Source organism: Tachypleus tridentatus, chromosome 8 (assembly GCF_004210375.1).
Source record: "Tachypleus tridentatus isolate NWPU-2018 chromosome 8, ASM421037v1, whole genome shotgun sequence".
Lineage (NCBI taxonomy): Eukaryota > Metazoa > Arthropoda > Merostomata > Xiphosura > Limulidae > Tachypleus > Tachypleus tridentatus.
Window position 1 is genome coordinate 108,101,777 of NC_134832.1, and position 22,263 is coordinate 108,124,039.

At 31.7% G+C, this 22,263-nt stretch overlaps 1 protein-coding gene and 1 long non-coding RNA gene across 20 annotated transcripts in view; one reads left to right on the top strand and one right to left on the bottom strand.

Annotated features, from left to right (window-relative positions):
• The first annotated feature begins 5,148 nt into the window (after positions 1 to 5,148).
• Positions 5,149 to 12,313, top strand: LOC143223169 (uncharacterized). 2 transcript variants are annotated; one of them, XR_013012714.1, is made up of 4 exons: positions 5,149 to 5,412; positions 10,321 to 10,449; positions 11,822 to 11,875; positions 12,117 to 12,313. It is a non-coding gene; the product is annotated as an uncharacterized LOC143223169 (long non-coding RNA). The 2 variants fall into 2 exon arrangements; XR_013012713.1 differs by lacking the exon at positions 5,149 to 5,412 and adding an exon at positions 9,644 to 9,802.
• Positions 10,460 to 22,263, bottom strand: part of LOC143223166 (uncharacterized) — a 101,933-nt gene continuing 90,129 nt past the window's right edge. For 8 of the 18 annotated variants that reach the window (XR_013012704.1, XR_013012712.1, XR_013012695.1 and 5 more), the window contains 2 exons: positions 14,509 to 14,679; positions 12,459 to 12,726 (listed from right to left, as the gene is read on the bottom strand). Coding sequence is in view for 5 of the 18 variants with exons in the window: in XM_076450740.1 (XP_076306855.1) it covers positions 12,632 to 12,726; positions 14,509 to 14,679 (266 nt within the window). In the remaining 13 variants the exon portion in view is untranslated. Of the gene's footprint in view, positions 10,906 to 12,458; positions 12,727 to 14,508; positions 14,680 to 22,263 lie in introns of those variants that run through there. The other 10 variants (XR_013012707.1, XR_013012702.1, XR_013012696.1 and 7 more) reach the window with 3 other exon arrangements.

Sequence of the window (22,263 nt, forward strand, 5' to 3'; positions counted from 1 at the left end):
TTTTAATTTTTTTACGAAAGTCAGCGAGAAATAAGAAAGTTAAGTATTTTACAAGAAGCCTGATAGAACCGGTTTGATTATCAAAAACTGCCTCAATTAATGAGCATCACATACACACATTTCTAGAACTCATACATGAATATACAATTGCATATTTATCAGATAATCAGCTAAGACAATGTGTAAATTATCAACGAGTGTTTTTGTTTCAATCGTTTTCACCAAACGTAGTTTTGAACTGTATATGATTTTAAGTTTGAAAGGAGAAATATAAAACACCTACAAAGTTTTATAGCACTCTAGACAGATAATATAAGTACCAACCGATTTTTAGTTTGTTGTTTGTTAAGTTTAACGAAACTACAGAATAGTCCATCTGCACTCTGTCTATAAACCTATGTGTGTTTTCTTATATCAAAACAGCAACGGGCTATCTGCTGCGTCCACCGAGGGAAATCGAACTCCTGATTTTAGTGTTGTAAATCCGTAGACTTACCGCTGCCACAGCAATGGACGTCCATAAACATACCGCTGACTTTGGAGAGATCTGATTTTTTATGAGAAAAACAACGCAGCCTCTGGACTTTTTTCACGGTATAAATTATAATAAATATTCTGCTTTCAATATAAATTAATTACAAACTACATACCAGTGATGTCGAGAAAACCCACTTGTAGAGAAATATATATGTAAAAACGGCTCGTTTGGGTTGAGAAAATTTTTTACGTAGAGGAGTGAACAACTCTTTGTGAACCTGAAGAAGGTCGAAACGTTGTTCACTCCTCTACGTAAAACATTTTCTCAACCCAAACGAGCCGTTTTTACATATATATTAAACTACATACCAATTGTTTTATGTTTTCTTTTCATAATGACAATTTTATGATTGAAAATTTAAAAAAAAACTATGATAATCATACTGTGGTTAAAATTTGATTAAGTGTCAAATCCTTCATGCTCTTCCTGGAGAGCTGACTATAGTGTCATAAACAATAATACAGACCTGCGATGGTTTTTTCGTTATAAACGTTTTACGTGTACTACTGTAATTCTTGTACGCTGAATCCAAAAATAATGTTTATTTTTCTCCATGACGTTCATATTTTTGACAATAAACTTCGTATGTACTTTTACATTAGTAAATAATTTTCATTGATCACATTTTTAATACTTAAAATATTGACAACCACTGACTATAGATTTCTGTTGACCGATTGCGACGTCAGAGTTTATCGATCGTTATACAACATAAACGTATTACAGGCAACACGATTTGTCTTTCCTGGATAGTATTTGATTCTAAATGCACTTTTACACTATTTTTTTCAATATTACTTTTTGCTATGACAACAAAAGGTTGTGGAAATAACAAAACATTATGTTAACTTTGTTGTAAATTTGATCTAAGTAAGACTTTACATTTCTTACTGATTTATGAAAAATCCTTACATGAAGAGAAAAATTGATATTATTTTCGAAACCTGTGTAGCTGGATTACGAAAAATCCTTTATTAAAACCAAAAGAACTTTTGTGAAGTTTAAACTTGCAGATCTGTGTAATCCCTGGTGGCCACAGTTTTGTAACAGTGATTTTGTTTAGGTCACCAACAACCTACAACCTAAAAAATAAAATAAGATGTGTCGACAAAAAAAAATAAAGTAAAAATGAAGTGCTAGATACGACACAAAAGGTGTTATACTATAACACTTCCTAAATGTAAAAATGAAATAAATATTTAACTTATGGATTAATGCCAGCACTTTCTAACACTATTCCCTGTGTTGCATTATAAACACTTTCAGTGTTGTAATTAAACTTTCTTAGTTAATCTGTTTTGGGTTATAATTTGTGTATATAACACTTGTTATCATCATTTATGGAATTATATAATTTTGTTTAAACAGCATTTTAGAATAAAACTGGTATTTTCTTGCATTGTACTTTAACATTCAGTTTGGTTCGGTTTGAATTTCGCACAAAGCTATTTCAGGGCTATCTGCGCTAGCCATCTCTAATTTAGCAGTTTAAGACTAGAGAGAAGGCAGCTAGTCATCACCACCCACCGCCAACTCTTGGGCTACTCTTTTACCAACGAATAGTGGGATTGACCGTCACATTATAACGCCTCCACAGCTTAAAGGGAGAGCATGTTTGGTGTGACGGGAATTCAAATCCACAACTTTCAGATTACGAGTCGAGTGCCTTATCCACCTGGCCATGTGGGGCCACTTTAACATTTGATTCTCAACTTTCTCTCTTTCAAATATAATACTTACCTATGGTTGACCTCATAAAATCTAAAAGATAAGCACACAGTTTGGACACAACTAAACTAGCAATGAGTATGAATATTTGCTCCCAAGCGGTATGTCTGCGGACTTACGCTGCAAGAAACCGGGTTTCGATACCCGTTGTGGGCAAAGCACAGATGGTCCTTTATATAGCTTTGTGCTTAATAACAAACAAATAGCAATATAAATACTTCAGTAACCAATCAAAATGTCATATATTGACAGGTGGCCAAGTATAGAGTTGTAATTCTGAAACATTTTAAAAGATTGAAAGTTTTACATCAACAGCTTTTATTAATGTACGTTTTATTTTCCAGATTTAAAATGCTCTGTTTGTTTAACTGTTGTTAAGCACAAAGCTATACAATGTTCTGTTTGTGCTTTCTCCTTTACGGATTACTAAACCCAATTTTTTGCCTCATAAGCGCATTTAAAATGTTTTTCTATTCCTTAATTTCGTGCAAAGCAACACGAGGGATATCTACGCTAGCTATCCCTAATTTAGCAGAGTAAGACTAGAGGAAAGGAAGCTAGTCATCACCACTCACTGCCAACGCCTGCTCTATTATTGTACCAACAAATAGTGGAATTGACGGTAGCATTACAATGCTTCCACCCACAGAGATATACTGCCAAGATAGCTCTGGTTCATGGAGGAGCTCGGAACCATGCAGAGCCGATGAAAGAATTGCTGAGTGTACTACATAATTTTGCCATCCTAGATACTGGTTCAATAACACGAGCTACCACTGAAGCCGAGCAAGATACCTTTTCCTTATCAACAATCGAACCACCAATGAAGATATCCCAATGATCCAGTCACTGACGCCAAGAGGAACACTCTTGATGGTAACACCAGCAACCATTACAAACTCACCTACACTTTCTCAAACAGCATTGTCAGAATATGGACAGGAAGTGGGCAAAAGCGTAAATCCTTTACAACAAGCAGCAAAAAGAGAAAGAGTACAAAAACAGAGTAAGATCAGCAGTGACGCTGAACAACTTTTCTAGATAAAAAACGTACTTCTTGTAAGCTAAACTAGTGGATATAAGAAAGGCACTGGTTAAATCCCATGAAAGTATCAGAACGACCACTGTGGCCAATTAATGGTGTAACAGATTTACCTTTTTACGTTTATTTTAATACCTATGCTTTTTTCAGCATAGTTTTTTTTCCGCATGCGACGTATATTCTTGACTGTGTATTGCACAAGTCCTGCCTGTTCTCGAAATTTGTAGAATATTCTTGAGAGTAAGAATCGACAATATTGGTTTTATGAAAAAGCACTAGAACATTTTTTTGAAAATTCCAGAAACTGGTATGAGTCTTACAAAAGTGATCAGCCGACAAACAGAAGAAGATTATTATTAGTTAAGTATAGTCAGTATGCTATAGGCCTCGGAAGCTATAATTATAATTAACGTTTATTAATCGGAAAACTACAAAATTGAACCAGGAACGTTTATAAATTTAGAACATTACAAATCGTTTAACTTCAGTGAATTAAATTCGGACGTTTGTATTTCTGCAAGGATATTAGATATTGTCATTAGTGAAACTTATGGATGCTTCAAGCTCAGCCAGCCCGTCAAAAGAAGTGTACAGGTATATCAACCAAGAATTAACTTACTCTCTGTGAATGTCGATAACAGATTGAGTTACAGACCAGATATGAGACTCAGTATTTGTAATAACTATCATTATGAATTGTCTTGCGTTTTTGTTTTTATATTAAAATATATTTGTGTTAAAAATATAGTTGTGCGTATCAATCATGTTGGCAAATATCATAAACTGAGCACATATTAACATTTAATTAACTTCAAAATTCAAATTCAAATTTCCAGTTATTTGAAATAGTAATACGTCACGTACGTCACATAATAAATTGGTAGGCTCATGTCCAACATCTGAATCAGAGACACAATTCGAAATGCCAACAAAATTTGATCACGTCGATTTCCAAGGTTTTTTTTGAAACACTCTGTCACAAACAACTAGAAAATCCCACTATTCGTTGGTAAAAGAGTAGCCCAAGAGTTGGCGGTGGGTGGTGATGACTAGCTGCCTTCCCTCTAGTTTTACACTACTAAGTTAGAGATGGCTAGCGCAGATAGCCCTCGAGTAGCTTTACGCGAAATTCAAAAAACAAACGAACAAACTGTAAAAGTTAAAGCAATAATCATCAAAGCATACGAGTTAGTACCGAGGGATTATCGCAAGAAAGATAATCAAATTTATATGGAATTCGCCTACGAAAAAGAGGTTTATTTTGACCTATGGTGTAATTGTGTATATACTGAGAACAGTTTCAACAAACTAAGACAATTATGTCTAAAGTTGAAATACTACAGAAAGCAACAGCTCTTTCCAATGATTACAGTTTAACTCATAAAACCACTTTTATAAAATGAAATTCTTCACATTTAAACAATAATCTGTACCTGTTCAATTTATTAAAGTTGAAGATTTTTAAAGAAAATCCAGCTTCTTTAATTCTAAATTATGTTACAGATAGGATGAAATTTCATCAAGGTCTGTCTGCCATTTTTATAAAAAAAAATCTGGTTATGTTATGTCTGACTGTTGGTGTTTGAAAAAAAAAAGGAGGTCACACCCAGTGCGACTGTGTCCACATAGTAGTTTCATATTTAGCCACTAATAAAAAGGCCAATGTAGTTAGCGAGGAATTTAGACCTTTTGTATATGTTGGTATAATGTCTCTGACAAATGACACTGCTAATCCAATACCCATACGTGTTTTACGAGATACTGGGGCGACTCAGTCTTTGTTGTTAGAAGGTATATTGCCTTTAGATTCGAGCTCTGCCGCTGGTGAGTGTGTCATTGCTCAGAGTATTTAAGGTGGCTTTGTTAATGTTTATCTTTATAACATTTGTTTAATATCTGGCCTAGTTTATAAACCAGTTGTGGTTGGAATAATACCTACTCTGCCAATACAAAGTGTAACATTATTGTCAGGAAATGATATAGCTGTGGAAAAGGTTGTCGAACACAAACTGGGTAGCGAGTCGGTCACTGTTTCATGGTGCTGTTAAGAAGAATCTTACGATGCTTCAAGCTCAGCCAGCAGTGGAAAGAACGTCGATACAAGGCACAGTATCGTTTGTAATAACTATTAGTAATAACCCGTTATGTTATAAACAGTATTGTGTTTTTGTTCGTATATTAAAACATATTTGTGTTAAAAAGTAAAATTGTGTGTAGCAATCCTATTAGCAAATAACATAAATTTAATACAAATTAACAGTTAATTAACTTCTAAATTGAAATTAAATATCCGGTTATTTGAAGTTTTATTACGAAATGTACGTAGCATGAATTGTAATTAGTTACAATGGACAGCAACTACCTAGGAAGATCTGCTGACTTGCCTAAAGTAAGAACATAGCAATAGAACCTGTGTCAACCATTGAATAAGTGCAGAAATATTGTACACACATATCTGTTTTTATTTCCTTATTCATATACATTTAGAAGCAATCAATTTGCATATCAGGGCTGTACATTTTCTATTAACTTAGGAGAAGTTTTATGTGAAGTACATGTACCTCTAAATTTTTCCAGACAGTATATTATTATTATGAACTTTTACTTGGTTACAGTTGTATAAATAGAGGAATTTGCACCTACATAATGCAGTTTCTCCTTTTTTGCGTTTTGAATAAAAAGTGGGGATTGTTTTGTGTCATATATTTCATTTAATATATAATTCTAATGTTGAAAGGTTTGTCTTATATGTTTTGATTTATGAAGAGTAATTGTACATTTGGTGATTTAACGTGCTTATATGAAAAGATTTGTCTTATTTTAATATGTGTTTCAAAAGGTTAATATGCGTATACTTTGAATAAAAGTTTTAGTTGGTAAAAAGTGTTATTAGAGGGATTAGAGGGAAGGCAGCTAGTCATCACCACTCACTGCCAACTCTTGGGCTACTCTTTTACCAACGAATAGTGAGATTGACCGTAACATTATAACGCCTTCACGGCTGGGAGGGCGAGCATGTTTGGTGTGATGGGAATTCGAAATCGCGACCCTCAGATTAAGTCGAGTGGCTTAACCATCTGGTCATGCCGGACCTAGATTCAGTGTCAAAGGGTTTTGTTCATTTACGTATATTTTTCTATGATAAAGGGTATTTTGCTGTGTACTGCAGTGTTAAAGGATTTACTTTCCATTATTACTCTGATCTATTGTATAAGTGGGAATTATAAATGCTCAACATGATTCTGTTATATTTTGTTAAATACCTAGCTTTTTTCTGATTTTGTAGTGTGTATTGTTTGTTTTTGAATTTCACATAAAGCTACTCGAGGGCTATCTGCGCTAGCCGTCCCTAATTTAGCAGTGTAAGACTAGAGAGAAGGCAGCTAGTCATCACCACCCACCATCAACTCTTGGACTACTCTTTTACCAACGAATAGGGGTATTCATCGTCACATTATAACGTCCCCACGGCTGAAAGGGCGAGCCGTTACTAATTCGATGTAAACGATAGTGCAAAAAATCAAATAGTGTGTCAGGAATTAGTCTTACATCTACTTCAAATTTCAAGACATTTTTCAGAATTTTAGAAGGCAAGAACGCTTCTAAGACTATAATATCCGTTATTTAGACGCCTTACCTTTTTTGAAAATTATGGATATGTCACTTTTAATTGTGTGTTATACATGGTTTCATTTTTAAAGCTCTGTTTTGTATTTTATGGTATATTAAAGGGTTATTTAAATGTGAACTTTCATTTTTAAAGAAATTTGATTAAGCAATTTTTTTTTGTTTAAAGTGACATGTGTGATATATAAGTATTTTCAGAAGCAATAAAAGGTTAATGCGCTTCTCACATTCAGATGCGAATTTAAAGTTTATTGGTTCTAAAATTGAAATTAACTGTTTAATGGAAGGCAAGCCAGAAGTAAAGAAGAGAAGAAAGCATAGCATATGAGTATACTACGTGAATTTGTTTTCTTCTATTGGTATAGTATTTTTCTGAACTTATAATTTATTATGTTTATGTGCAGGTTTCAAATAATACACAGTCGGTAAAGCCAGTAAGTTGATTTCATTGTTGCTGTCTTTGTTCCTTTGTAATTATAATTTGAAATATACCCATTCGGACAATAGGTGGTATTGATGAAATATTACATGTTACACTGTGTTTGTATTTCATGTGAATTATATTATTGTTCATTTGGGTTTCTTGTGTCTAGTCTATTTATTTCATTTATTCTCACGACTCAGTTACTCAAAGACATAGTATTTGTAATCGGTGTCTTGACTGAATCTCCTGTTACTGAGATCATCCCATCATTCGAAGAGTAACTCAGGTTTACAGAATATACCACGTTAGTGTAGGGTCTAACTACATGCGTTAGGCCTAATTTTAAGTTCAATTCTGAAACCAATCAATACTATATTAATTATTTAAAAAGCATATATTAAACTACGTTACTTTAAAGCTTTACTAATAACTATAACGGTCTTACGTATTTTATTAGACTATTACCGAAGTTGAACAGACTAAGGTTAAAAATATTTTGGGTTCACTTACATGTCTGGTTTTAAACGTCTTTTCGCGCCGTTGTCAAATGAGCAGTTACCTTCCAGAAACACTTCCGATTCTTCATAACTCCAGGTTTTATTTCATCTGTATCGGCTCTGCTTCTTTTCAAACACCTATTATTAATTATCAGTACTAGTGAAATAACTTCAATAACTATCAGATTTCTAACTAACCGTTTTTTACTCGTTGAATTTGTTTGTTTGTTTTGGAATTTCGCACAAAGCTACTCGAGGGCTATCTGTCCCTAATTTTGCAGTGTAAGACTAGAGGGAAGGCAGCTAGTCATCACCACCCACCGCCAACTCTTGGGCTACTCTTTTACCAACGAATAGTGGGATTGACCGTCACATTATACGCCCCCACGGCTGGGAGGGCGAGCATGTTTAGCGCGACGCGGCGCGAACCCGCGACCCTCGGATTACGAGTCGCACGCCTTACGCGCTTGGCCATGCCAGGCCCTACTCGTTGAGTTGAAACAGGATAATATGAGAAAAGCGCGCAAGCATCCTATATGTGTCGAGTCACACTTCAATGTTTAAAACCTAACTCCACTGCTCCTGTCCAAAATCAGAAAGGAAAATAACACATTTGTTGTTGAATTATTAATGTGGATAACACTTTTCATTGGGACACTTATGCAATTGTGTAGCGAACATCGCAATAACTAATAATGAGCATGATTTTAAACAATGCAAGTGATGGCTACAAATTTACACTAACTAGTCGTTGCCAGTATTTTTTTTAAGCCTACATTAGAAAAATGGTAATAAAGATGGCAGTGCCATAAATAAAGCTATCTTGTACCGATTACTTTCCAAGTCAGAAATAAATATCTTTATAGTATTGAGTACTCATCGTAAAAAGGATGGCCACTTTTCTTTGTTAATACAGTAAAAAATAAAGAGAGAATATTCTGAAATGTCCTGAATTTGAAGACATTTCTCTGTATACTGTTTTAAATTATATGTTATGTTTCTTTTCCTATACTAAATAAACATAGCATTTTATTGTTGTGCCAAAGAAACAAAAATGCCAGCCATATTAAGACTTTGAATATGAAGGATCTCTTGTCTTTGTTATCTCATTTCCCGCGCTTTTTTCTTTTTGCATATATATTATTATACAATATTTCCTACTTTAACTTACATTTTACATTTATTCTTGTATTTATGTCAATTAATACGACTTTTGAAACTTGTGTTTTTGCATTGGAAAAGGAAAGACCAATTTGTTACTTTTCTTTCCATATTTCCTGACCTGTGGTATAAACACTAACTCTCCATAAATAAGGAGTTTGGTTAGAAATATCGTTTTGCTCTTACAGATCAAGGATGTTTTTATGTTTTAGTGTCTATTTTATTCACTGTAAAAATATACACCTTACACCTTCCTCAAATGGTGAGCGCATTTATTGTCAGCATAAATAAAATAGCGTTGTTAATATTTCACAACCCTATTTTGACAAACAACACAGTTAGATCTTAATCTTGAAAAAAAATACAGCTTTTTCTTTTAAACTCCGACACATTTTTAACCACTTTAATATTAAACTTGTAATATTTGTCCAATGTTTTGAGTAAAAAAGTGGGTTATACATATACTATAAATTATTTGCAAGGAAAATGCGCAGTTAAAATATTTAAAAAATCTTTTCATCATAGTCATTCCTCAGTTGTGACACTTTTTTTTTTTGTAAACCAGAACTTGTTTGCTTATAGACGGCCTTGGAGACTTTCCTCTATTATAATAATTCTTGGAAGTTTGCCATAATAATTTTAGCAGGTAGCTGTATTATTTACTAAATTTCCCTCTTTGCAACGAAAACCAGTTAGCTCTATATAAGCGTCAGTTCTCTCAGTCCAGTTTCAGCCTATATTTTCATTGGAGAGCTTTCTCTTAAGGAGATAAACACAGTGGCAAGGTGAACTTTTTATTAATTTTAACCTGAATGTTTTTATTGTTTTACAAAAGTAGCTTGACAATATCATTGCTATTTGGAGTATTTTTACTGAAATCATAATACTTTTTATGACAAGTAGTATTGATCGAACAATCGATGTACCTTTCGGATTTTTATTATAAATTTTATACTTCTGTTCTATTACACTTTTATCATATCTTTTGATTAATAAACTGAAAATAACTTCCATCTACGATTTACTATTAGTAGTAGTTTTACTTTAAGTAGTACGTTGATAAAAGAAAAATTGTTATTTTCCCATTTTTTTTATATTGTTGTTAAAGATGTTTTCACAAATCATTACTTTGAAAAATGTTCTGAATTATTCCCACTTCAGTGTTTTAAATAGTAAACATTACTGACAGTGCTATACGCATCATTAGCGTTTAAAGATTTTCGAGTGTTATAAATAAGAAATATTGAAATGTCAGTGGTGTTCAGCAGGGTTGTTACATATGTTCTCTGATGATTTTCTTCAGAATGCGTCGTTTGTTGTTAGTTCTACTCTGTCTCTTTGTGGTAACATCAGAAGCAGCAGAAGTACTGAATGAAGATTCTGACGTCAAAGAAGAGGATAAAGGACCTTTTCATCTTAATATTAACATACCGTAAGTCCATCTGGTGACCACAGTACTTTATTGGTTTTAATGACAAACAAAAACATAAATACAAATGCTTTAATCGGACATTTTGAAAATGTAATATAAATTACAAGTGTAGCATTTTTAAAATAAACAGATTCTAAAATCATTAATACATGTTTTTTTCCCAATAATTGGGAATTTTATTGCACTATTCTTCTGTCAATTCTATTTGGCTTACTAATTTTTGCTGTACTTATGATAGATTTTGGTTTAGCGTATTATTATAACTCTTTCATAAAAAGTATTTGTTCAGAACAAGATTAATTTCGCAGTTTTTTCTTTCTTCGTCTCAAACTCGCTATTCAGTAACAAAGCAGTTAAAATAGAACGGTCCCCAGCTGGAACAGCGGTAAGTCTTTGGAGTTACAACGTACAATCAGGGGTTCGATTCCCCTCAGTAGACAGGCCGATGTGGCTTTGCTATAAGAAAACACACACGCACATTTTATGTGATTTAACAGCTATCAAAGTTACAACTCTAAATACATTAAAGTGATGCATAAATTACAATATCAAACTTTATTTTCCACACAGATGGACTTTGATAACTAAGATACGATACAAGAATTGGGGCTCAAATAGGATGTTTCAAAGCATAAACTTTAGTTTTACCCAGTTTTAGCATCATATAATTTAGCTTGTGACTGATAAGGCTAGAAGGCACCAGTTTAAATGCACATTTGCAAATAATTCACATGAAGATTCGAAAATGAACTGTTATTTAATCAACTTTTGGTGAAAATTTTAATACAGATGAGGCATAAATATCCTCAACTATTTCTGTCATCTACAGTACTTTGAAATGCATGTTTCGAAGTATGTTTACTTTTGTTACTACTAATCTTTATGCCCCTTTTCCAACCATATAAATTAGGTATATAAGGAGATCTACATATTAAATATATTATGTAAAAATAATACATTTATAAATATTTATATAATATTTTTATTGTAGTATTTATAAGAAAGATGTTCTTAAATAGATTAACATTTCAGTAATTCGTTACAATTTTCCAGGTTAATTTATCATAACTTTAAGAAAATTACTGATTTGGAGTAAGCGATGAATCAGTTAAATTTATGAAAAAAAAATAGGTGTTATAACACTTGTACTGACTCGTTGTAAAATATTTGTATTCGTATATTGTATTTATGCAAAGCTACTTGCTACTGTCCCCAGTGTTGAACTATTGGCCAAAAGAAAGAAAGCCAGTCTAAAAAATTGATTCAATCCATATAGCATAAAGTTCGGATAAAATATTTCTGTTGTGATATTTTAGTAAATATTTAAACACACGTATTTATATAAATTTCTAGCGTATGTTTTTTTTTCCAGAGATATTTTCTTTCTGCGACTTTCAAATAACAAAAAGAATGACAAGGATGATAGGTAGGTAGCAGCGGTTCCTATCAATGTTTAGAACTTACACAATTGTTAGTCAATAGTAACTGCGAAATGATCACAGGCCAAATATTTCCAAATTGTTGAAATTCCACAATTTATTATTTTAAAAGTCTGTTAAGAAAGGTTGCCAACCAATCACAATTCCATAACATTGTTTTTAGTAGCTTGCGTTATTAAAAAACTCTTCAAGAGTTATTTTGAATTTTTCTTTGCTGTTTTTATCCAGGAAGTTCAGCTTAGACATTGGAGTGCTACCTGGTTTAAGGAAAAATAAAGAAAAAGATGATGAGTAAGAAAAGTAAAACACCTGAAGAGAGTGAAGATTATTGTATCTTAAATCTTATATACTGATCTAAAGAAGGAAACATATTTTGTCTTTTCGACTTGTTCAAAGAATTAAAGTTTCTAGATTATTGGACCAAATGCATTATTTCATTCTAAAACGTCATTGTTGTTTTATTTAAATTTTATCATAATTTTGTAAGAGAATTTTTTAGATGAGTTTATGATAGTATGTGCAGTGCAACTAAAAAGTGAAAGGGGTGGTGTTAGAAATGCGAGTTTTTATCATTAAATTAAAAAAAAACTGATAATGTGGAACACAAGTTAAGTTGTACTCATAGAGCTTATTCTTTAATCGTTAAAAATTAATGATAATTGGGTAAAATATTTGTATAACTAAATACGTTCCATTATAGAATTATAAAATAACTTTGAAGAATTCTAATATAACTGCTCACCCTAGTAGCGCAGTGGTGTGCCCGAGGACGTGGTGAGAAAAGCACAAATAGTCCATCGTGAAGCTTTCTGCTTAACTTCATACAAATCCAGTATAACTAGAAATTATTAAAATGTAAATTATATAACTAGACATAAATATGCAAATACATTCAGAAAACTGTTTATTAAGACTTTTGATTAAACACAGTAATTATTGTTTTTTTAATACTTTTATTTTAATACTATATGAATACATTCTTATAAGTGAATTATAACTGTACATCTTCATATTGGACAGTAATTTAACAAAAGTGCTTCAATAACTAAAACTTTACCTACCCTTTCAACGGTTTAAGCCTGTTTTACACCCTCAAGCAGATACATCTTAGCAAATGCTTTTTTTTTTTATTGGCTGATCTGTCATTCCACAGAAATTCTTTCATAAAAATATATACTTTCCTCAATAGTAATAAGTTGAAACAAGATGATAACCGGTTTAAATACAAAACCAAAAAATAAACTATTAACAATCAGTTAGTACTTTTATAAGAGTTAGCGATTTAAGAACAGTTTAATTGCCAAAGTAAATGAAATGTTCAAAACTGTTCTACTGCAGCAAACTTTAAAAAAATAATTAGTATCATACTTTTAAAATATTCAATTTACATGAAAATTAGTTGAAAAGGCACGTGTTAAATCAATAATTAGTATCATACTTTTAAAATATTCAAATTACATGAAAATTAGTTGAAAAGGCACGTGTTAAATCAATAATTAGTATCATACTTTTAAAATATTCAAATTACATGAAAATTAGTTGAAAAGGCACGTGTTAAATCAATAATTAGTATCATACTTTTAAAATATTCAAATTACATGAAAATTAGTTGAAAAGGCACGTGTTAAATCTACTATCGCGATCACAGCTTCTTCTTCTACAGAAAACTTGAATCCTACTTGAAGAAAATGCCTTTTTTTATGTTGACGAATATTTTTGTTTTGTTCTGCAAGCAAGTTAAATCTAACAATATAAAAACTGTTCACAAAATATCAACACTAAGGCAGAGAACCATATGTAGCTGTAATATCATTATCAACGATTAAACATTTTCAGTTTTTACGGCCTCTTTTTTTTTTCTAAAATAACTTGTAGTATCAACATGTTTATAATTAAATATATAATAATATGATTATTTGTTAATCCATGGTTTTAGGGTAAATACAAATATACAAACTTTTCGTAGACTTGAAATTATATCATCAATATTGAATTTCAAATGTATTACCTCCTTTAAAATAGTTATGAATGATATTATTAATATATTTTTACCGTAAGTAATTGATAATGATGCAAATATTTTAGAAATAAGCAACCAATAAATGAAATCAGTGACATATAGCAAACCAATATAACGAAGACCAGATATCACATGTTGTGAACAAAGAACATTCAAGCACAATACACATAAAATGTAGTTCACCACTACCAGAGGTCAGGTTGCGTTATATAATTATAATTTTTAGAGTTACTCATAAAGGGTGTGATTCCTCGAAACACTCTAGCATATAAAATAAATAGAAAAGTATGATCCACCAAACGTTCTGTTTTCAATGCACAATTTTGGTGATTAAGGGAACATACTATCATAAAAACCTATTAGCATGCATTATTGTATTTAGCATTGTTAATAATAAAAGAAAATAAACACTTTTAAGAATGAAAAATTTACAATGATAATAACCTTCATACTTTGCATTACTTAATGTTAATAAGAAAAGGAAATACATTATACTTTCCTCAACTGTATTACAACAGCTAGTAGTAGAATAAAAAGGATAAAAACGAAACAATGCACAAAACCGTTTATTTTTAGACATAGAAGTTTTCTGATACATACTGTTTGTCACTGTTTCTTCTTCTCTCTTTCTTCCTTTCATTTTATATAAAAAATTTTCCATCGACCGCCATTCCTCCATTTCTCGATAAAATGACATGAAACTTGCAAGTGCAATACCTTTTGATACTAAAAATAACTCAGTTTCTGTTTTAGTGGAATGTTCTTCAAAAGCTGTAAAGAGAAACGTTGATATATGTTGCTATAAGACCGTCTATTCCTAGTATTAAAATATCTCTTATACACCAATATGCATTACAGAAATTAAATAAAATGTTATTACCGTGACCCATTATGCCCAGATATAATTTATAGATTTTAAAGAATTTTATAGGTTCAAAGATCAAACTACCCGAAAATGTACATTTTGGACTATTGTGGGATTATATTTATAGCAATCAAGATGAAAATTAGTACAAACATAAATTTCCATGCGTCCAACACATCGGCATATAAGAAGTTCTATTTTCCCATTTTGAGATTTCTAGGGAGCAAAAGCTCACACAAATATATAATTTTGAGTGTTTTTGTCAATTACTCGCCATATGTGGACAAATGTACTTGAAATTTGGTGAAATTATACTTTACTAGAGGGTACATACAAACAAAAATCGTGGTTTTGAATATCTAACCTGTATAAAAGCCAGTGTGGGTCATGTCACGCTTGATTTATCAAAGTAAAAGGAATCATAAAAAACCAAAACGCATTTATCCAGATAGAATAATTTGATTACTGTCTGCTCATTACGATTTTAGTGACAAGAGTTAAGAGGCACTGAAGGAGTGCAATGAAACGTAATAAATGTAGTGAGTTACTTCTTCTAACACACTTAATACATTTGGAGATAAAGTACCCATTGTTCGTTAAGAGATTTGATCAGATGTGCTTTAATGATGTGTTTTATTCTAGTAATGAAACACTTCAGCTATAAGAAAACACTTATAAAAATATCTGCAGGATGACGAGCACAGATGGTTCATTGTATAACTTTCTGCTTAATAATAAACAAATACTAAAACCAAACCAATGGGATTCATAGGTAAAAACCTATTTCCTGAAGTTGATATTCCAGAACTAATAAGAAATGGTTCATATTAATATGTATTTTATTTATTGATTTATTTTAGTTAATAAGGTTATTTCATTAGAATGTCTCCATAGGCTTTAATTGCCTTCTAGTTTATTGTAGTACAAGTAGAATGAGCAGTTTAGTTGTTTCAGAATTTTGTGTATAATTTTAAACTGATAGACTTGAGGGTAGATACACCACCAACCAACGTCTTTAACTGCTCTTGTAAGATCGAATACTATGGCTTGACCGTCAATCTTTTTATGCAACCACAGCCCCAAAGTATGAAATTCGTTTGTACAGTAACAGACCACAGCCCTAAAGTGTGAAGTGCGTTTTCACAATAACAAACCACGACCCCAAAACGTGGAATGCGTTTTTACAGTAATAGACTACGACCTCAGAATGTGAAGTGCGTTTGTACAGTAACAGTTTCAAATCAGGAATTGTTGAATTCACTGTCCGAACGGACTAAACACTAAGTTACGCCCGGACATAAAAAAAGGAAAAGTATTTTATTAAGATGTTGTTGTTAAAAACGAAGATAAATTACGTTGTTATCTCAACATCAACTCACCGTGAAGACATCTAGAGAGTGTAAAGTTTCTTTGGTTTTATTTTGAAACGCCCACTAGCTTACAATATCAACCATTCCACATTGCATTATTCTATAACTTTCTTAATTATATCATATCTTATTATCAGAAATTCCGTAAAATCCATTGGCCTGGTCAGACGTGCTTTAATTATGTTTTATTCTAGTGATGAAATACTTCAGCTATGAAACTACAGCTTGTTTTAGTGCCAATGGATTTAGTGAATTAAAAAAAAAAACTAGATGTGTTTAGCTTAAGGTTTGACGTATTTCTATTATATGCCAGATGAGAAATAAAGCAAAAACAGAAAACGTAAGTGGTGCCAATAATTTAGACGTAGAAAATGGAGAAAATACAGGTTCAGAGCTGTAAATGATCAGTTGAGATAACTGCCCAAGAAATTGAGGACATGAATAGTAAGGAGTTTGGCATGCGAGCGCGATAACTTAAATATTCAGAATACCTGTCAGACAAGTTGACATATATTGGAAGTAATCATTTCATTTATATTTTTCATTTGTCCAGAAACCTTCAACTATTACACACAACATCAATTCCTATTTAGTTTATGAGTAGCACAAAATGTTTGAGTTCCAAAGAACAACTGGTTTAACTTTATCTTGATAAACAAATGAAATTAGCAGCAAGGTTTAAGTCCTTTGAGAGAAAGAGATTTTTTTTTAGAGAAACAAGCAACGTGTTAAATATTTTGGCTCTTAGGGTTCACTTTTTTGTTTAATTAATATAGTATAAAATGTTATTTTTGACTGAGTTTACTAGTATACCTTAAGTTCAACGTTGCATTTATTTTACTTTCAAACTTACTAATCTGTCATGTATGTGTATGGACTGGTTAAAGTTGCTGAATCTATTGCAGCGCAATCTTTGAATTGGTGCTAGTTTAATAAGTTTCCAAAACACCCAAAACTATTTGCTTAAATAATTTGTTGTGAAGCTACATGCATTACTAAAGGAAACATCTGTATACCTAAAATGTCATTTCACTGATTTCAGTTGTAAATAACGTTTAAAATAGCTTTATGTAAATAGTATATTTTAATAAAACAAAAGGTGGTTAATACAAAGAATATATGCTACTTCAAAAACTTTCCATTACTTTTGGTTTGCATAATTACCTTATTTGCTCAAATATTATTAGATATTTCGTTTAATTTGTTATTGTTTCTATTAGGTGGTTTTTAGAGGTGCACTAGATATTGAATCTGTTAAATTTACGATTTTCCTATTTCTCTTCAGGATAAACTTAAAAAAGTATTGTTACTAACTTTGAATTTTAAATATATTTATTAAAGTATTTGTGTCAATGACACAATAATGTTAAATAAGAAATATGGAACAGAAAATTTGTTCTATTTTGTAAACAGTTCCACTACAAAACAAGTCAATCAGGTCAAGATATGTATGCGTTCTTATTACGACGTGTGTTCTAGTTTACTGTAGTTCGTATAACTGTTAAGAAATTTCAGTTTGTAAGTTTTGTATGTGAAAGAATGAGTAGAAAATGTTAAAATTAATAACTCTTAAAAACTACTGAAAATTACAAAAAATATATTTAAATGAACACTATGACTTCTTTTCTTTCATTTGTGCAATATGCAAATTAGTTGAAATAAAAGTATACTCGCAAAAACGTATATCCCTTATTAACCTTTCCATTTCATTTCGCATAATTATAATTGCATAAACAATATATTTATAGTGTTACTGATGAATGAAAACCCTATAACCCGAGCACTTTCGTAAAGTAGGCCTTCCTTCTTCAGGGGCAAATTTGGAATTGTTTATAGCGTTATGATATGTATCTGTAGCCAAATGGTTATAAGTTTTGAAAATAAAACAATCAAAGTGTTATAAGTATGACACTTATCATAAACTATATTATTTTAAATGTTTGAACCCCCCTCCAGTAGCACAGAGAAATGTCTAAGGACTCACACCGCTAAAAACCATGTTTCGATATCTGTAGCGGGCAGAAAACATATAGCCCATTGTGTGGCTTTGTGCTTAATTCTAAACAAACAATTAATCATTAGAGTTTAAAATGTTCAGAAAAATTACGTTATAAAAAATAAAATGTCTTTTAGAATATCGTTTTCGCAGTTATGTTTCTCTTCTTTTCCCGTGAAATTCATTGAAAAATCACACTCTTCTAACTTTAATGACACTTATAGATCTTTGGAAGTACGTAATTATTGTGTATTTTTAAACAAGTGCTGTTTTTGACAAGTTTGTTTATGCCAACCACCATAGTTCCATAACATTAGGATTAGTGTACTAGTTTCTTATAAGAAAAGCTTTAAAGTTATTGTTATTTTTTTTAGTATTCTATTCAAGATTTTCAGTTTATGCATCAAGTTCTTAATCAGTTTACCGAAACGGAAATAAAGGAGAAAAGTAGAAGTAGAAATTGAGGGTGTTATAAACTGATATATATAAGATATATCTTACTACAGAATTATAAAGTGTACTTCTAAAGAAAGGAACCGGGTGTCACCAACCGAAAAATACATAGAAATTTGCGTTATGAGGAGACTTTTACAATAAATGTAATGTTCAAGATTTATACTATAGCTTAATCTATAAAAGAACCCACAATCAGAATGTTAACATAACATAATGTTCAGGAACATCCTCTAAGCCAAACCTTAACTGTTACAAAAAATAAAACCAACCCTAACAGTTCATAAATCTATCAAGCTTTCTTTTAAATTCACTCAACTTTGCTTCCTCCACAACAGCCGGAGGCAACTTATTCCATAGACCAACCACCCTATTCGAAAAATAAAATTGTCGTAGCTGAAGATGGCTTCTATCTTGTCTAAATCTATATTTGTGTCCCTTAGTTCTATAATTCTCGCTGTTAAGTATGAAAAATTTTGATGTATAAACATTACCATTTCCTATTACAATTGTAAATACTTCCATCACACCGCCTATAACTTTTAAGTGAAAACAATTTTAAGAATCTTAATCTCTCCTCATACGAAAAAACCCTCCATCCCAAGTACTGTTTTAATAACTCTCATCTGAACCTAATTTAATGTATTTCCTAAGGTAAGAAGCCCAAGACTGAACACAGTACTCCAAATGTGGCCTAACCTGTGATCTATACAATGAAATTATAACCTCTTTAGACCTACATTCAATATTTCTGTAGATATACTCTAAAATACTATGTCCTACCACTAGCAACAGCACACTAATTGGATGTGTTAAGAAACTAATCACCCATTGCACCAAGATCTTTTTCTTTCATGAAACTGTTGAGGTTATTCCCATCCAAATTACACTTATAATTCAAATTACGATAACCCATACGTAATATCTTGCATTTATCATAATTAAAGCCTATCTGCCACTTATTTTCTCAACTTACTAAATGATCTAAATTCCTTTGTAAAGCAGCAGTATCCTTTTTTACAGCCAGCAACACCCAAAACCTTGATATCATCAGCAAATTTAAGTAATTTATTGATCATTTTTATCTATGTCATTAATGTAAATCAAAAAGAGAAATCAAAGAACAATTATACATGTTTTCAATGGTTTCAACACTGCAACATTAATCCAGTTTGACTGAACTCCATTTATAACAACCCTCTACTTTCTTTCATCCAACCACTATTCTATTCAATTAGTTAACTTATCCCCATACCTACAGAGATAAGTTCCTTAGAAGCCTTTTATGAGGCACTTCGTCATAAGCTCTCTGAAAATCCAGATACATAAACTCTGCACCCTTATCTTTATCTACATATACAGTAACATTTTCAAAGCATGTCAACAGATTTCTAATGCAAGATTTCCCTTAATGAAACCATGTTAGCTATCCGACGAAATTCTAAACTTTGTTAAATTACTTTGCAAAATTATCTTTTATCAGACTTTCCAAAATTTTTGTCTCAACTGATGTAGGACTAATAGGCCTATAATTACTGAAACAACTTCTATTATCTCCTTTGAAGATAAGAATGACATTAACTAATTTCCAATCTGTTGGTACTCTTCTACTGTTCAAGGATTTTTTTAAAAAATTGTGACAAGTGGTTCACACATCCAATCCTTGACCTTCTTTAAAACCCTCAAGGAATATATTCTGACCCAGGAGCCTTATCATTCTCTAAGTTTCCCAATTTTATTTTAACAAGCTCAGATTTTATACATTTGTTTTATTCAACTTTGTTTCCACCTATTAGTTGTTTAAAATGAAGAATATTACTTCATTAGTAAAAGCTTTATCAATCTTCATAAGTAAACAGTGAAGTAAAAGCAAAATTTAATAACCTAGCCATTTCATATTCATCAGATACAGGCCTTCCTTTGTCACCCTTCAAAGGTCCTATATTCATCTCAACATTTTGTTTACTCTTAATGTATTATACTTAAAAAAATCTTTACTGTTAATTTTTATGTTTTCATCCAAATATTTTTATACATATTTTTGATGCCCTAATTTCCTGTTTACCAACTTTCTTGATCTTCACTTACAGCTACCATTTACTTTCTTTAAGGAATATATTTGTTTTGAATATTGAAATTTTTTTATTTAGTCATTCTGAGCATTTGCTCCTATCTCCAAATAACTTGGCTGCTCAATTCATACCACATTATTCTTGTTGCATCTCTTCAAAATTTGATTTATTTTTAAATCTGGAATAAAAATATTATTATTCCTGATTTCCATATGCAGAAAAACATCAAACCTAATACAGCAATGATAACTTTCACCTAGGTGTTCCGTAGTTTCCGCTCTCTCAACAATTTCAATATTAGAAATTAACAATAAATCTAAAATAGCATTATTTTTAGTAGGTTAGTAGGTTCATTGACCAATTGGTAAAGAAATCCATTTTCACTAGTTTCCAAAATCATTTTTCCCTCATAGTTTGACTATAGTGTTTCCCAATAAATGCATCTGAAGTTAAAATTACCTATAATTATGATATCATTAACGGCTGAAATCTTAAACTCATTGTAAAGTTTCTCACTAATTTCATCAGTTTCATCGGGCAGTCTGTCACAAATTCCTACTAAGAGCGTTTCCCCTTGATATTCACTAACAAAAACTCAAATTGATCGAATGTCCTTGTTTGAGAAGATTCTCAACTTCAACATATACACTTTACATACACAGCCGCTCATCCTCTCTTTTTAATACTGCATCCCTCCTATTAAATAACCTATAACCATGTATTTAAAATAAATTTATGTCGTAAAAATTATCTACATTTAACCACGTTTCAGTTATTCCCATTATGTGAACATCTTTTATTCCTACCAGTGCCCTGAAGTTATCTATTTTATTTCTTATACTTCTATCATTGCAATAGTAACAATTAGGCCTATTCTTATTACTACTTTTGTACTGGTTTCCTATGCTGCACTTTCCTCTATATCTCCATTTTTTTCATTTAGTTTATTTTTCCCTCACCACAATTTAGTTCTAGTTTAAAACTTCCCTTACAGTTGAGTTCATAGCTCTTGCAAACATACCAGATACTTTTCTATTTATTGTTTTGTTTGTTTTTGAATTTCGCACAAAGCTGCTCGAGGGCTATCTGGGCTAGCCGTCCCTAATTTTGCAGTGTAAGACTAGAGCTAGTCATCACCACCCACCGCCAACTCTTGGGCTACTTTTTTACCAACGAATAGTGGGATTGACCGTCACATTATAACGCCCCCACGGCTGAAAGGGCGAGCATGTTTGGCGTGATGGGGATGCAAAACCGCGACCCTCAGATTACAAGTCGCACGCCTTAACACGCTTGGCCATGCCGGTCCTACTTTTCTATTTAAGTATAAACTATCCATTCCAAAACGTTCGTTCTTCCCATTGGACTGATCCACAAGTCCAACCAGCTAGCCTGCTCATCATTACATATCAGTTTCAGTCTAGCACTTAGCCCTATTGATCTATTCAAAAATTCATCTCTGCAATTGATTCATGGTGATATCCCTGCCAATTTATTTATGGCCTTTATCTTTAAATGCTTTTATCAAACTCTAAGAGTTAATTACAAAGTAATTATATATTTTACACTCTCAGTTATGTCTTCCACCTGACTCCCATA